This window comes from Protomyctophum bolini (genome assembly GCF_963924005.1).
Source record: "Protomyctophum bolini genome assembly, chromosome: 5".
Lineage (NCBI taxonomy): Eukaryota > Metazoa > Chordata > Actinopteri > Myctophiformes > Myctophidae > Protomyctophum > Protomyctophum bolini.
Window position 1 is genome coordinate 22,497,925 of NC_137866.1, and position 15,675 is coordinate 22,513,599.

Genomic DNA, 15,675 nt, shown 5'->3' on the forward strand with positions numbered 1-15,675 from the left:
AATGGTCACTGCTGCAAACCTGTGGGGACGCACAGTCATATTCATAGCTATTTAGGTATTTCACATAAATTTGAAGTACGTATTCACTTGTTATCGTAAGTGTCATTTATATTGGACCATTTCCTTTTCGGGCAAGTGGGCAATACCTTTCTTTGGGCAAGTAGAACATCTCTGAGCGTCTCTGAGACCTTAGTGTCAGCCCTGTAGAAGTGAAGTGTGTTTATGTGTCTGTAGAACTGAAGTGTGTTTGTGTTTGTGTCTCCAGACACAGCATTTCTCATCTCTGTTCGCCTGCATGTTCAGTTCGGTACCTGCTTGGTCCCGAGGTTCGGGTTGGTTCCGAGGTTCGGGACCCACCCCTAATCTCAGCTGTATAGTCCCGTCCCTTTTCAGAACGACGAGGGTACCAGGAAATAATTCCCCATTAATTTTCCACATAGACTTTCCAAAAAGAAGCAGAGTTGACAGTTCATGACAATAAACACTTTTTTGGGGGGGGGCGGAACAGATAACTAGAAAGACGGAAAAAAGGGCAGGGTACAACACTTTTTTTTCCTTCTTTCTGATTATTTTTTCGGCCCAAAAATGTGTTTATTGTCATGATTTGTGCGAAAGGCCATTACTCGATCCTCCATTATTCACGGTAGACAAGTAAGTTTGAGTGTTCACCTTGGCTTAAGCAAGGTCACAGAGAGACAGAAAGATTTCTATATAGGTGTCTAAAAAGGTAAGACATGTCAGAGCTCTCCGGGACAGACATGACAGCGCTGGCCTGCGCTTCAAGGGGCGCCGCGACCAACGGATTGATATGATCGAATGATTTGATTTGTGATGTAACTGGTCATATTTGCTTTCATCCATGTGATTTGCTGTTCACATTCATATCACATGGACACATTCATTTTGGGATAGGTATCCCGGGCAATCATTAGAATATGCCAGTTCTTAAGATTCCATTACTTTTTTGTTGGACTGTTTACTGTTTATTGGACTTTATATAGCCTTTGAACAATAACGAAGCATTACTATACCCCATGTTTTGGTGATCTAGGAATGCAATTAGCATATACATTATAGTCAAGCAATTACAAGTACAATTATATATTAAATCACTTGGTTATAACAGTGTAATTAAATTGGACAAATGTGAGGAGACCTTTGCAGTGCTTGCTCCTACTATGTGGAATGCCCTGCCTTTGGCTTTAAAAAAGTCAGTCGACATTTTTAAAAGCAGGTTAAAAAACGTTTTTGTTTCGTAAACATGTTGTCACCTGATTCTCTTATACAGCTGTTCTATGTTTTGTTTTGTTTTAATCCTTGAGTACTGACTCAACAAATGTTAAATTAGTTAATTGTCTGTTGGTTGTGTTACTTTACTTGTGTATCAGTTGTAGGCCTACTGTAAATGTGGTGGTGTAGGGCTTGTTTTTCAAGTATTTACTCGACCCGAAAGGTCAGTAAAGTATCTGCTGGTTGTTGTGGGCCAGTCTGGGCCAAATTCCGTGAAAATGTCCGGTGTTACAGTTTGACTTGTGCCTGGTTTGTCTCAGTCCAGCCCTGCTGCATGTCACTTTCATGGGTTATACAGGGGTTCTGCGGTATTAAAAAAAAGGGGGGATTTTCGTTCACTTACCCAGAATCACTCAAATTCCACGCACTTTTGTGTGATGGACGACGCCTGGGTTTCCGTAGCCTAGCACTCGAGTGACCTACAGTTAATCGATGGAGAGCATAATATATATTAGGCAAATTAAATGATGCTTTTGTTTCGACGCTAACTGACCCAAATTGGGCCGAATTAACTTTACAGCTGGAAGTTCTACAAAGATACTACAGCTGAGCTGAGTAAAAGCCATGTTATTGGTTAATAAGCGGCCTAGGCAGGATTGTAAGTGCGACTTCTCCCCTCTCCCTTTTAAAATTGTCAACAGTCAACAGTCAGCAGTGCACCTCACCAAACCAGGTGTGCGTTACCTTTCCAGCCACATAATAATGTAATAATAATACGGCAATATGCATAATTCACATATACATGCAGAGCATTTGTTTACATCATGTATAAACTGTCATGAATATGTTAACGTTACATTACACATTTCTGTTTATGAGCTACAAACCTTCAAGGAAAGCATGCATGCATGGTTTTCATTCAGACGATCTCCTGCACAATAGGTGGCAGTAATGGTCGTGTGATTGATTCCACGGCCAGACCAGACTGTCCCACCGCCGCAAACTTGCCAATGCTGTCGTAAAAAACGAGCTGTGTTTACAATGTTGCCAAAAGAAGTGACTTGAATCGGATCCGTACATTTGGCATTGATGTAGACATTATATAGTCGCAGCGTTCGCTATCATAAAGGCATGAAAATTGCGCTGGCTTGCTTTATTTTTGGGTAAGTCACGTTTTAGCTGTTTTGGGACCCTGAAAATGAGCTGATCTCCACCAAAACAAGCGTGCAAAATGGCAACATATAACACCGAAGGTAAGGAGTCACACTAACTAACGTTATCGAGAATTAACTATTGATTAAAATGGTTGACATTTCAATATAACTATGAAGTCATAACAATCAACGTGCTCAACAACATTCTTGTGCAGCATGTAGGTCTGCTTCAAATCCGTTTACATGATGTAATGCATAGTCGACAGTCGACTCGTAGTAGGCCATATCAACTTGTTTAATGATATTTTTCATGCCCTCTCTTCCACTGTCATTAGCAGGTCATTCTGTTGTGTTGGAGGTTAGCCCAGATATCCACATCTGTGGTTTCTGCAAGCAACAGTACAATAATTTTGAAGTCTTTCTTGCCCACAAGCAAAATGACTGCCCCATATCGACCCCTGACATATCGGCCACCACTACTCTTACAGGTAAAGTATGGAATCTGTTTGCAAGCCGTAGATCTGATCCTATAATTTAACGCTTAGGTTTATGTCTGACTCTGAAAACCCCACTGATGCAAATTGCAAAACTGCAAATCTGTTCGTTTTCCAATACTGCACTTTTTGTTTAGGATGTTGCAGTCAAACACCTGCTGTTCTTTCTCATCAGATTCCAGCACAGAGTTTGTTTTTGAGGAAACCTATCAGACCTGTGTCATGAGAGGTGTCAAAAAGATCCTGACCAAAGCACAGAAGACACCTTCTAAAAAATTAAAAACAGCGCTCACTTCAAAGAGGCACAGCTGCTGTTTCTCAGGTGAGTTGCTGAAGCTTCCTTCAAACCAGCTGCCAACCAAGGTCAAAACTGTTGGACAGTTTGTTGATTTTGATGCAGTAATGGTCTTTCTTTCTTTCTTTCTTTTATATTTTGAGGTATTAAAAAGTCTTGGTCAATCTAAGTCTTGACTGACTTAGATTGTCACTTCACTGTCATCTTTTAATGATATAAAATACAATATATCTCCTCTGCTCTAGGTTGCACTTTTAAGACGCAGTATGGCCAAAAAGATATGGAGCGGCATCTCAAGACTCATACGGGTATGTTGATGACAGTGTTTTTACGGCGTGGCCCCTCTGAGGCAAGACATCTACTAGACGGGCCTGTCTGTCTAGGGCAGTGGTTCCCAAAGTGGGTTCCGGGGACCCCTAGGGGTCCTTCAGAGAGTTCCAGGGGGTCCCCAGCTAAATGATCATTAGGAACCAAATGGACTCTTATGGGACTGTAAACTCAGAGAGTGTTGTTTTACATTTAACTCGAGAGATGACACTCTCAGAGTTAAATTAACATTGATTTTACAATATAAATTGGGGTCTCGGAGATATAAATGACACAATTCAATTCAATTCAATTCAAAGGGCTTTATTGGCATGAAAAAACATACGTTTACATTGCCAAAGCAGAAAGAACAATACAACGATACAGCAATACAATCAGAACAAAAATTATGTACTTTGAAGGTCGGAATCTTCAATAGATCAACTTCTGTGTACCAAGATCACTTGATGCAGGTATAGTGCAGGAATATACACAATGATTAGTCTTTAGGGTGGTTGTGTTCCATTTGATATCCTTCTCTCTGACACAATGACGTCATTAAATGGGGGTCCGTTAGCCTAATGCATGTCAAGCTGGTGGTCCTTGAAATGAATCGGGTTGAGAAGCACTGCTAGAGCCATACAAATCTTCTCTTATGGGGGTCCCTGGCATATCTTTTCAAATGGGGGTCCGCAGGCTAATTAGTGTCAATTTGGGGGTCCTTGACATGAAATGGTTTGGGAACCACTGGTCTAGGGTTCATTTACCTCCCTAATTTCTGGACGGATCAGTGATTTGGGATTGCAGTCATTTGTTTTCACATTAGATTTTTTACTTTTCTGAACTGTAATTTTATACTGGAAGTCCATGGGGGACTTGATTGGTCTTGAACTGCCCAAATGTGGAGATAACTAAATATCATCGCGATTCGCCACATGATGTCTGATATTTACATAGATGCCACACTATTATTATGCCCTATCTTGTTCTCTGTTATTTGTATAGGACTTTTCAAAAACAAGTTTACAAAAGTTTTAGTGTGTTTATGTTGTGTCTTACTGTCTTAAAACATTTTAAAATAGTGAAAATAGCTAGCTAGGTCACAAGCCTGCAAACGTGTTGTGACCTTGTAGATCAGTTTCAGTTATAGTCACTACTTTTGTGTGACATGCAGAAGAAGGCATTCATTTACAAAACGTATATAAAAAGTTGAAATAGGGGGTTCAAGGTTTTACAATAGTCTATTGAGTAAGATTGATTTCAGGTCATTGATGTACATCTTGTGTTTTGCTACCTGTGTCGCTCGTCTTCAGGTGAGAAGCCATTTGAGTGTGAGCTGTGCCACAAGCGCTTCAGCCGGCGAGACAAGCTCAACATGCACAGCCGCTCGCACACGGGAGAGAAGCCGCACAAGTGTAAATACTGTCCCTACGCGGCAGCGGACAGCAGCAGTCTGAAGAAGCATCTCCGCATCCACTACGACGAGCGGCCTTTCAAATGCCAGATCTGCCCTTATGCCAGCCGCAACTCTAGCCAGCTTACTGTTCACCTCCGCTCTCACACTGGTGAGTTCTTAAACGTCCTGCTGGTCTGGTCTCACGATGTTCTAAGAGTTTGGGGGGTCCAGGTGTTACAGGGGTAAAGTTCCTGCCCACAATTATCCATGGTGCCTCTAGCTTGACCGGGCACTCCAAAGAACATAAGCTAAGCCCCTCCCCAAACTGCTATGGTCCAATCACAGCTAAGCATAACATGGGTTAGACAAACCTCTCCACCAATAGTTTTCCTATCTGATAAAACACTGTTTTAAAAAAGAAATGCCACACACATATTTTTACAATGCATATGGCAGGCCTTGTTGACCGATTTGGAAGAGATTTTGAAGGTCTGGTTCCAGTATATGAACCAGTATTTAATGTGTAAACTCCATGATATTTACATTGGAAAGAATGAGCCCGGCTGGAAAGTGTCTAAGTGGGAGAGGCCGGGTCTTAGCTATAGGTTGTGTGTGTGTGTGTGTGTGTGTGTGTGCGTGTGTGTGCGTGTGTGTGTGTGTGTGTGTGTGTGTGTGTGTGTGTGTTAAAATAATTTCAAGTCTTGTTTTATTATGACATTTCTGCAGGGGATGCACCGTTCCAATGCCCACAGTGTGACGCAAAGTTCAAGATCAACTCAGACCTGAAGAGGCACGTTCGGATTCACTCCGGCGAGAAGCCATACAAGTGTGACTTCTGCGACTACCGCTGTGCCATGAAAGGTAACCTGAAATCCCACATCCAGATCAAACACGGCACTGACAACTCCTTCCGCTGCCCCGACTGTGATTTCCAGTGTGCCAACAAAACCACCTTGCGGCACCACTCGCGAGAACACCAACCCACACAGCCTATTCAGTGCTCCAAGTGTACTTACTCCTGCTCCAGCAAAGGGGCACTCAAAGTCCACGAGCGGATCCATTCGGAAGAGCGTCCGTTCCGGTGCGACTTCTGTAACTTCGCCTCCAAGCAGCGTAGTAACCTTGTCATCCACAAAAAGAAGTGCCACTCGGATAGGCTCGAGAAAGGTGGTGGTGGTGGTAAAAGTGGAAGAGGGGGGCTGAAATCTGGGGGAGGGGATTCTCCCAAACCCCTAGGCTCACGGTACCGGGCCAAGCTGGATGCGGCGCGGGCCTTCCGTTGTAACTTGTGTGACGCGTCCTTTGTCAGGGAGGATTCCCTGCGCAGCCACCGCAAGCAGCACCGGGACAGCCAGAATCCACTGCAGCTTCAAGTCACCACTCAGTCCACTAACATTGACTTGGATCCCGCCGTGCCCTCGCAGGACAGCGCCCAGCATCAAGTCCCCGTCACAGCTGAGCCTCTTATTGCCTCTTATTGCAATGCAGATCTCAAGGTGATCATCGCCCACCCTCTGGGCCAGGAGAGCCCCTTATTGCGGCCTAGCGCAGACAGCCAGCAAAGTAAGCCTCGCATGGTACTGCTAACGCCCGACAGCCAGGACATGGTCGTGAACTCCATGTTGCAGCAGGTCAACTTACTAGCGCCCATGCCACACCTCGGCTCCTCCCAATCGACGGAAGGCACGATGGTGCCACAGACTGTCCTCCTGACACAGCTCGGCCCCGACGACAACGGCAGCAGTCGGCTTCACCGGGCCCTGCTGCAGACTACCATCGCCTCACACCACGGCCCCAGTGGTGCCACGTCACAGACCTTCATAACGTCCTGCTCGGACCTAGAGGGACTCAACACCTTGATCCAGGAGGGTGGGAGCGAGGTCACCGTGGTGACGGAAGGCAACGCCACCTTGGCGGCCATGGCTGCAGCTCCCGGTGGTTCGTCAGAGGACGCGTCCAAACACACCGTCTCCGCGGTGCACAGAGACAGCGCTTTGCCCTGTGGTGACGACGGCTTGCTGGTGCCAAACGTCAGCATGGGCGGCCACGGTGTGGTCATTCACGGCCTTCCGCTAATAATATCTGCCCAATCAGGGCAGCAGAGTGCACTAGAACAGCTAGCCCCTCAAACCCTCTACTCTGAATAGCATGCCCATAGAAGGGCATCCCACAAAGACTTGGGTAGGGGGGGGTTAATAAGCTATATTAGCCTATATACAATAGTTGCATCGTAAGCTATTTTCATGAGTTCATTTCATGAGGCCGAGTATGAACGCCAAGGCCTAGACATTGACTGTGCAAGCTATACAAAATGTAATGACAGCTTCACTCTTATCGTTACTTTGGAGAACATGATTCTGTTTCAGCTTTTAGAATAATGGTAGCTCTGTAATCCAAGACAGAATATTCGTGTTTTTCATTCTTAAACTATGACATTCAAATAAACATGTAGGCCAATCAGAAAGTGAACACGATGGAACTCATTGTGAGGTGGTACTCTATATTTTCACTATTTTATATGCTGGACATAGATTCTTAATTTCTCTCTCTCTCTCTCTCTCTCTTTGTCTTTCTCTCTCTCTCTCTTTTAAGTTGTCATTTTGTATTCTCGTCCTGGAGGCATCAAATTTAAGTATGATTTTTTTTTTTGCGTAATTACATTTCTGCTTCGATGAGAATTACGTGCTGTCACTGTCAACACTTATGTCAAAAATATGTTATTTTTGTCAAGTCACACAGCACTTTGTCGCAGAAGCATATATTATGTTTTAGGGCAAAAACAGAAGTGGTGTTGAATGCATCAATTAATAAAACAATTGCTTGTTTCTCATTTTATCTATGTAATGAAGTTATCCAGTTTGTCCAGAGGGTGGCAGCAGAGCATGCGAAGGCAATACAATTTGCCTTTGTATTTGGTGTTTGGCCCGTCTATGGTTTGGCCTCAGATAATGTTATGCTTAGATTGTTCAAAGTTTGTGTTTCCCACTGCAATTGCTCTTGGACATTTTTAAACATGGACACAGATGCCATTATGAGACCATATCACCGTCTTTGGTTTCTAAACGCCTTGCTCAGCTCCTAGTAGACTTGAATAGAATCAACGTTGATATTGCTGGTGAGCTATTCTGACTATTTCTAAAACCAAGATTTGCTTTTAGATTCACTTACAGTAAAGAAAGTGAAGGTTGCACCTACATAAGTCCCCCTTCCTGATCTTAGATGGCCACAAACTATGGTAATTTTAATTAATGCCTTTTAACATTTTAAAAGGAAAACATTTTGAATGGGTTGGAAGACAGCTTATATACAAACAAAGCAAAGAAATTAATTGAAACCCGTAGATGACATGTAAAACATGATATTGAAAACCTTTCTGTACTAGATGTCTGCCAATTAGAGTGGAGGAAAGGTTATCAGCCCACTCACTATATGATAGCATGATTCTGCATTGGACATATTGATTGAATGTGATACACATGTGTGTTACATCACATGCACTGTCAGCAACTTGAGGTGCAGCATATTACAGCACATGATGATAATGACATGAGAAATCCCATTTTGGGCAGCATGTGGGCTGGGCTGTTTTATGCACTTAATCTGTATTCCTTATTGTGAAAGTCTTGTGAAATTCCATTTTGCATGAGCCTTATGTATACGGTGAACAGATGTAAAAAATGGCACGTCTACAAGCTCAGGACGCATTGTACCACAACATGTGATCTTGTAGAACGTCTATTTCCACTACTTTTTTAAAATTGTAACTTAGGTGATTATGGCCCTGGACCCTGTTTGGGGTGTTTCAAAAATATGGTCACCTAGTTATGTAGGAAAAGCAAAACGCTGCTCTCTGATGCATCTCTTTGATCTATTATCTCACAGACTTCCAGGCACTAATTCCAAGCACCCTTGAGGAGGACGTAGGTTAGCGGCAGCCCCCCCCCCTCTCACATTCTGCATGAGACATCATAGCTGGGTTAAGTGCTTTCTCTACAGGCTACAACAGAAACGTGCTCCTTCCTGAAGCTTTGAACGGGTCCATGGTGTAATCTTGCGTCACTGTGATAAATTCAAAATTGGATTCATGGTTTTTGAGTGTCAGATGTATAATGATGGGTGTGACATGTTAACATATGTTAAGTGCATGCACGGTAGGGGGTTTCAGGTATATTTAAGAAGAAATGGCTGACCCACTCCATAGTTCTGTTTTCAGTAAAGGTGTTGAGGTCTGAGGGCTTTGTCAGATAGGCTACAGGAATTTTAATTTGATCTCTTGATACTGTATGGCACTATAGTTCAGTTCCTTCCTTCCTGTGTTTTGAGATGTCAACCTTTGAATGGGGTCATAAATGTCTCCTTAAAAAGCAATTTCCACTCACAGCTGCCTAAAGAAATTATGCTTTCCTTCTGGTTATAAACAGATCCAGAGAGGTCCAGGTGATGGGATGGGGGGGAGAATGACCAGCACTATCGACTACGTATGATCATTAGTAACATGAGGTAAATACTCTTGATGGTGTGGAAATATTTAATTATAAATTAATTTCACTCCTCTCAGAGATAAAGTTGTGCATCAATCTATAGTGCTCCTATTATGCAGCCTTGAGAGCAATGCCAAGCTGCTTTTAGAAACCTTTCTTCACCTTCCCAACGGCTTCCCACTTGCAATCTCTCTGCATTGTCCCTTGTTTTGTGTTGGATTAATAGAGTAATACATTTTCACCTTTGCTTTGTTTGCACACAACATGCTCTCCCGTCCCGAATGCCTTACTGTTTGGCCCAGAATTGACATGTACTTGTTTTTCCGATGCTAGCATCTTTTCACTCTGACAGCACTATTGACATTTAAAGTGATTTTTCATTCCTTATGACACTTACGTTATTTTCTAATTGTTCCTATTCAATAGTTTTTTGTCTATGTGAGAGAAATACAGAAGATGATGGTTCCTTTGATGGCCAACCAGATTTAAAGACAAATTAATGTGCTCAATGTGTTTGAATGAGGTTAGGTTATTTGTAGAGTCTAACAGTGAATTCCACATTGAAATTTAGCCTATTTTTGACCTAATAAGTTTACTGTCTGATCTGAGTGATTGCTTGTTTGATTCTATAGAATTCTTGCTAATCAATCAAGTTAAGCCTTCTTTTTTTTTTTTACTAACCATTTTGTCCTGAAAGTATTGCCTCCTAGATTTGGCATTTGAGTGTTTAGGGTGTTGTTTTTGTCTTTTTGTCTATCTTGGGTTGTCAGGAAGCATTACCCTGACAGGGTCTTTTGTTGTTGTTTCTTTAAGATTGAAAGCAGTGGTTTAAAAGCAGTCCTCAGGGGGCAGAAAAATAAGTATAATTTTGAGCCAATGGGGATGGCCACAGTGAGCTGACCAAAGCCTATAAAAATCCTTTAATGGTCAAAGGAATGCTACAGTATCTCCAGTAGTCCTTTGAAACAAACACAGAAGTATATAGTGGCATTATTACAACGTCCTTTATAACGATGTGGGGTTTCACTGTTTGGAAATGAGCGCTCGGTGTGATCTTGTGAATGCAAATAAGCAGCTATCAGCTTTTGTGATTCAGTAACAAAAGACATTTTGCCATTGTTTTATTGTCCTGTTTCTGTGCCACTACCCATTAACAAATGCATGTTTTGACCACGTACACACACGGTGCCATGCATTGAAAGAGGAACAATTACCCAATTGTTTGCTGATACTCCTATTTTTGGGTAGATGGTTTGCGTTTGCAGTACGAGCTGAGAGATGGGGTAAAACATTTGGCAACATATTTGTTTTGCCTGTGCTATCAGGTCCGTCCTCAAGCTCTAGACAGAAGTTTTTTTGTTTACTTTATGCATGCATCGTTTTGTGACAACCTCTGAGTATTTTAACGTCAGCACGTTGCTTTGTATCATCTGTCATCTCCGTCCACATTGCCAATGTTTGGAGGGACAGGACAGTCACAGGTTTGTGCTTTAACATTACGTTTTCAAAGCCAACTTGTCATTTCCAATTATTTTGCGTACTAGAGCAAGAAAACCTTTCCAACTGCCCTGGTAATATCATAAGCTTCATAACAAACTTGTTTTCTTCAATTTTGTGTTTCACTTTTAGTAGTACACAGGGGTTGACACTAAAGGTTGCCCACCTGCCCCTGACAGGTCAATACAACTTTTCGGCAGGTAGAGTTTGCGTTCAGGTTGCCTGATGATGCAAGTGCTTGTTTGAGAGGGGACGCAAACTGTCTATAAACACAACACAAGTCTTCTGGTCTGTAGAATGTATAATTGCGACCGAAGGTCACACAACTATGAAACCTTGCGTTTTTTTGTCACGTCACGTCACTTACGTCACTCACAATCCCCATACATGGGGAAAGCCCCCATATATGCCCAGGTCTCATGACATCACTGTGACATCATCAGGGATGATAGTATATCAGGGATCATATCATTATAAATGTGACCTGCTGTCGCAATTAAGCCCATATATGGAGATCCCTGATGTCATCAATATTAATATATGGAACAGAACCTGTTGACATTCCGTATATGTTGCTTTCAACAGATGGCCATGAGCAAGCAAAATATTTTCTTTGTTCACTCATGCCTTATCCTAAGAAAACAAACATGATGGAAATCTGATCTTTACGCATATGTGTGTGTGTGTGTGTGTGTGTGTGTGTGTGTGTGTGTGTGTGTGTGTGTGTGTGTGTGTGTGTGTGTGTGTGTGTGTGTGTGTGTGTGTGTGTGTGTGTGTGTGTGTGTGTGCGTGCCATATCCACTTGAAAATCTTCTTAATGTAAATTAAGCATTATACTACTGATGCCATACCACTGATGGCAAAGTAAACTTGCACAATCAAGGGAAGAGCAAGGGTGGATTTTGGGTAATTGGCAATGTGAGTGCTGTCTTTTCAAGTGAACACCCAAGAGAACAGGCCTACGTCAGTGTCCTTTATTGTGCATATTTTACTGAGCACCTTAGTGGCTTACAAGAAGAATCTTTTGTTCTTCAGTTTGAAAACAACAAAAACACTTTTGTACCACCCGCTGGCATGGATACCAATGGGCCAGTCTTTTCTTCATGTATACAATTAGTTTTTGTTCACACAGGGATGAAGTTGAAGAAATTACCCTTTCTTGCTGAATTGATTCAGGATGATTATTGTTTCATCTTCATTGTGTACAGCGGTCTGGTTTTATTAGAATAAAATACACGATAATAGATCAAACAACACGTGTTACATAATTTCAGTGCCTGTCTGCTTCTTGATTCCAGTTCTCCATCTTAACTTGAGGTTGTAGCTAAGGACTTAGGTTACGAGTCTTCACAGATGCAAGGCAGATTGTTGTTTTCATTTTGAGATGGTATGGTGTTTCTCAGGAAACGCCATACCAATGAGGCGGCGATGAGCGCAGTGTGAAGATAAGATTGTGGTTTTGTGTGTTACTATTAAAATTGCGCCTGTGATTTCGCCTGTAGGTGTGCAAAAGCCTTGCTTTTTATTATTTTTTTACTATTAAAATCACAAAATAGCATCGTTCCAACAGCATTACTTTCCTAGGATTCCTTAGATCAGGTTATCCCGGCCCTTTGTCACAGTCATGTCCACCCAACAACTGTGGATTTAAGTCATAGCCTGTCCGTAGTTTGCTGTTTGTTTGACCCTATAAGGGCATGAACCCCAGGCTGATCCTTCATCTGAGGACAAAGCTTATGTTTGCCGTGACATCATAAATGCCTGTGAAGAGAAAACAATGGCCGATGAATTCTGCTGAAGAGTCGACGGGCACAGTGCACAACAAACACAGAGAGAGACATGGCCCAAAACTTCAGTGTCATGGAAAGTTTGAAACGAGAACAACCCACGCCTTGACCAAACACAGTGAGCTCCCAAAATGAAGGGCCCTCTAGACCTTGACATGTGAAACCCTATTTATACTTTGTCGTACGGTGGTGTCACGCGACGCCGATAAATTAGCCATGTTTATTCATGTTTCGCTGTCATTTTACACATATCGACCCCAAATAAGCACCTGTGATCTTCGGGGTTATATTAGTGAATGCTTATTATGTAAGAAGCCCTGCCAGCTTGTAGAGATAGTGGCGGCGGGGGGTTTGCTCCATTGGGAAGAAAGTTAAGATGCATTGTTTTTTATTGGCTGCCTGGAATGTATTTAGAACTGGTGGACATCTGCTTTATTAGCATAATGTGATCCCATCCCTCCCCCCCAGCTATAATTCTGCTGGTGGTCTGATTATGTTTCATAGTGTTAGCAAGTTCTGTTAAAAAGATTGTGAATCTGCAGGTTTTGCACATTTTAAGAGGTGCATTTTAGTCCATATTAACGATTAACAATTGAGAAAACGAAGATTTTGTGTGTTTTCAGAGTACGACAGAGTATTTCAATTTGACTGCATAGAGATTAAGAGCTAAATGAATAAGTGACCGAAAGGATCCCTCTGTTATGTTATGGTATCCTGCAGGTTATTGGTGTGAATTCCTCAGAAGCATTCTCTTGGCATTAAGGATGCATCCCACCCATGCACACATACTGGCTCATGGATTACCATTACCTTTGTTAGGCTAATAACAACAGTGTGGCTTTTTTTAAATCCACTAGGAGGTATATGAATGCACGATTACTTAAAGAAAGAGTCAGTATTTTTCCTATGTAAATGTCATGGAAATGAATTGTTGACATGAAAACAAGATGTCATTATTTATTCATCATTATTCAGCTACATACGTCAGGAGATGTTTTGCAGACTAATTATTAAAAATCACAAAACATCACACTTTTTCCCAGTTTGAACATGTTCATGGCAGACAGTGAATTAGTTCATGAAGCATTCAACCATTTCTCCAAATCACTGCATGATAAAGATCCAACATATATCATCTATTAAATAGGCCAGGCCAATGTAACATAACACCGTTTGGTGGAATGCACTCAATCACGCCTATTGTTTCTGGCCACATACAGTTCCTCTCTGTTAGATAAGTAAGCACTGACCACAAAGATAACAACAATGCCTAGCATGGATGAGACAATTAGTGTCAACATCTCGCTTTGTGAGATTCCCACTTAGATTAAGTTCAGTTAGAGGGATGATGTGAATGAAATGTATGGAATATTGTTGTTTTGTTTATTTTGTCAGATTGTGTGCATTGAGCACACATTCAACTACCCCGTATATGACAGTAAACGTACATATTGTATTTTTAATACCTAGACTTTTTGCACAGTCAAGCCATTGTCTCGAATATCCCTCACGGTTTGCCAGTGTAATTGTAACGAGGGATGCCGATACTATGGGGTGAGTCAACCAGACGTTTGATTAGCAGCGTTTTTGAATGGACAGCACAAACATTAAGGCAGGGTGCCTGTGAGTCAGGGGACAGAAGAATCCAGTTCATTGGCCCGTTACTTGAGTTGAAAGGAAAGAGAGGAAGTAAGTAGGAAGATTTGTCACCAGCAGATTTCTGTCTTTTGGGAAGGGGGTGGTCTGTACACAGCTCAGGAATGTGAAAATTAACCTCCCAAAAAACCTGGGGTCAGGGAGCTTCTTCTTTAAAAAATTTTTTAATTATTGTTCACAAAATCATCAAATGCTAGTACACATAGTATCAAATGTAATACTATGTTCTACTTCAATTAAATATTATATACATAAATATAAAAAAACACTTGATTACCAAATCTAATCCTAGCCAACTCAGAGCTGTGCCATGAATTATTTGTGATCCCCCCCCCCCCCCCCCAAGACATTCAGAATCATCTTTATTGTCACATCACAGGTGGTTTTTTTGCACACAATCCATTTTTGTTTCAAGAGAAAAAGAAGAGAGGGGGGGCAGTGACACGCAAGATAGAAAAAACATGGTGGTCCCTGTTGTGTATTGCTATGATTAAGCCTAACAATGTACACTAACAATCCAGTAAGTAGCACAAAATGTTACATTATCCCAGTACTAGCGGTTTATACACCTACATTCCTCCTCACAACACGTTTGAGACAATCATCAGTGGTGCTGATGTATCCATCTGCGCCTACGAAGGGGCACTAATCCTTGACAACTGTGCCCCTCTGGCATCATATCTGTTGCACTGCTGGTTGTGTGATACAATGGACTCCCCTCCTTTGTCCTTGAAATTGTTTTAATTAGCCTCTCAGTGGGGGTAGGGTTTCAAACATAAGACTGACTCAATGGGATTGTCAAAATCACAGGAGCATGATCCTACAGGCCTGGAGATGACACATGTGGTGCATATACAGACAATGGTCTGTATTAGTCACAGAATAGATGATAACATTATATTTAGATCATTGTTTCTTTTTCAATTGAGATTGGAACAAAAAAAAACTTGTTAGATACCCTCTATCCAGAAGAGAAAAATCTGCAGGCTTCTGGTATTCAAGTGTTCAAGTGCAAAAATAAGTAGATGATTTAAAAATATATTTGATACAATAATTGTAATTATTAGTTTATACTAGGCTACTCCTGATGTATACTATCTACTATGACTGTGTGTTGTAGATCAAGTGAAATACTGTATATCCTAGATATACTTGCAGTGTATTAGAAATTCCAGCTGTGGTGCTGCTGAGGTGCATTGGAATCGTTGGTCAGCAGAGAATGTTTAAAATGGACAATATAAAAATAGACCATGAGTCCAAAAAATACTGGTTTTCTCCCCCATCTGTCACCTGCCATAATTGATTGCTAAACCTTTAAACCTGTTGGACTTGCTGGCCCATATTCCTTCACTAAACAAATGCAATTATGTGACTCTTTG

General features: G+C 41.8%; 1 protein-coding gene across 2 annotated transcripts; it reads left to right on the forward strand.

The window, feature by feature from the left end:
- The first annotated feature begins 2,268 nt into the window (after positions 1 to 2,268).
- zfp64 (zinc finger protein 64 homolog (mouse)) lies at positions 2,269 to 7,653 on the forward strand. 2 transcript variants are annotated; one of them, XM_080763754.1, is made up of 6 exons: positions 2,269 to 2,483; positions 2,720 to 2,872; positions 3,054 to 3,200; positions 3,419 to 3,481; positions 4,793 to 5,044; positions 5,602 to 7,653. In XM_080763754.1, the coding sequence occupies exons 1-6, from the start codon at positions 2,462 to 2,464 to the stop codon at positions 7,020 to 7,022; spliced, it is 2,058 nt and encodes a 685-aa protein (XP_080619880.1). In that variant the 5' UTR covers positions 2,269 to 2,461; the 3' UTR covers positions 7,023 to 7,653. The 2 variants fall into 2 exon arrangements, with proteins under 2 accessions (XP_080619880.1, XP_080619881.1); XM_080763755.1 differs by having other exon boundaries at positions 2,723 to 2,872.
- Positions 7,654 to 15,675: the final 8,022 nt, after the last annotated feature.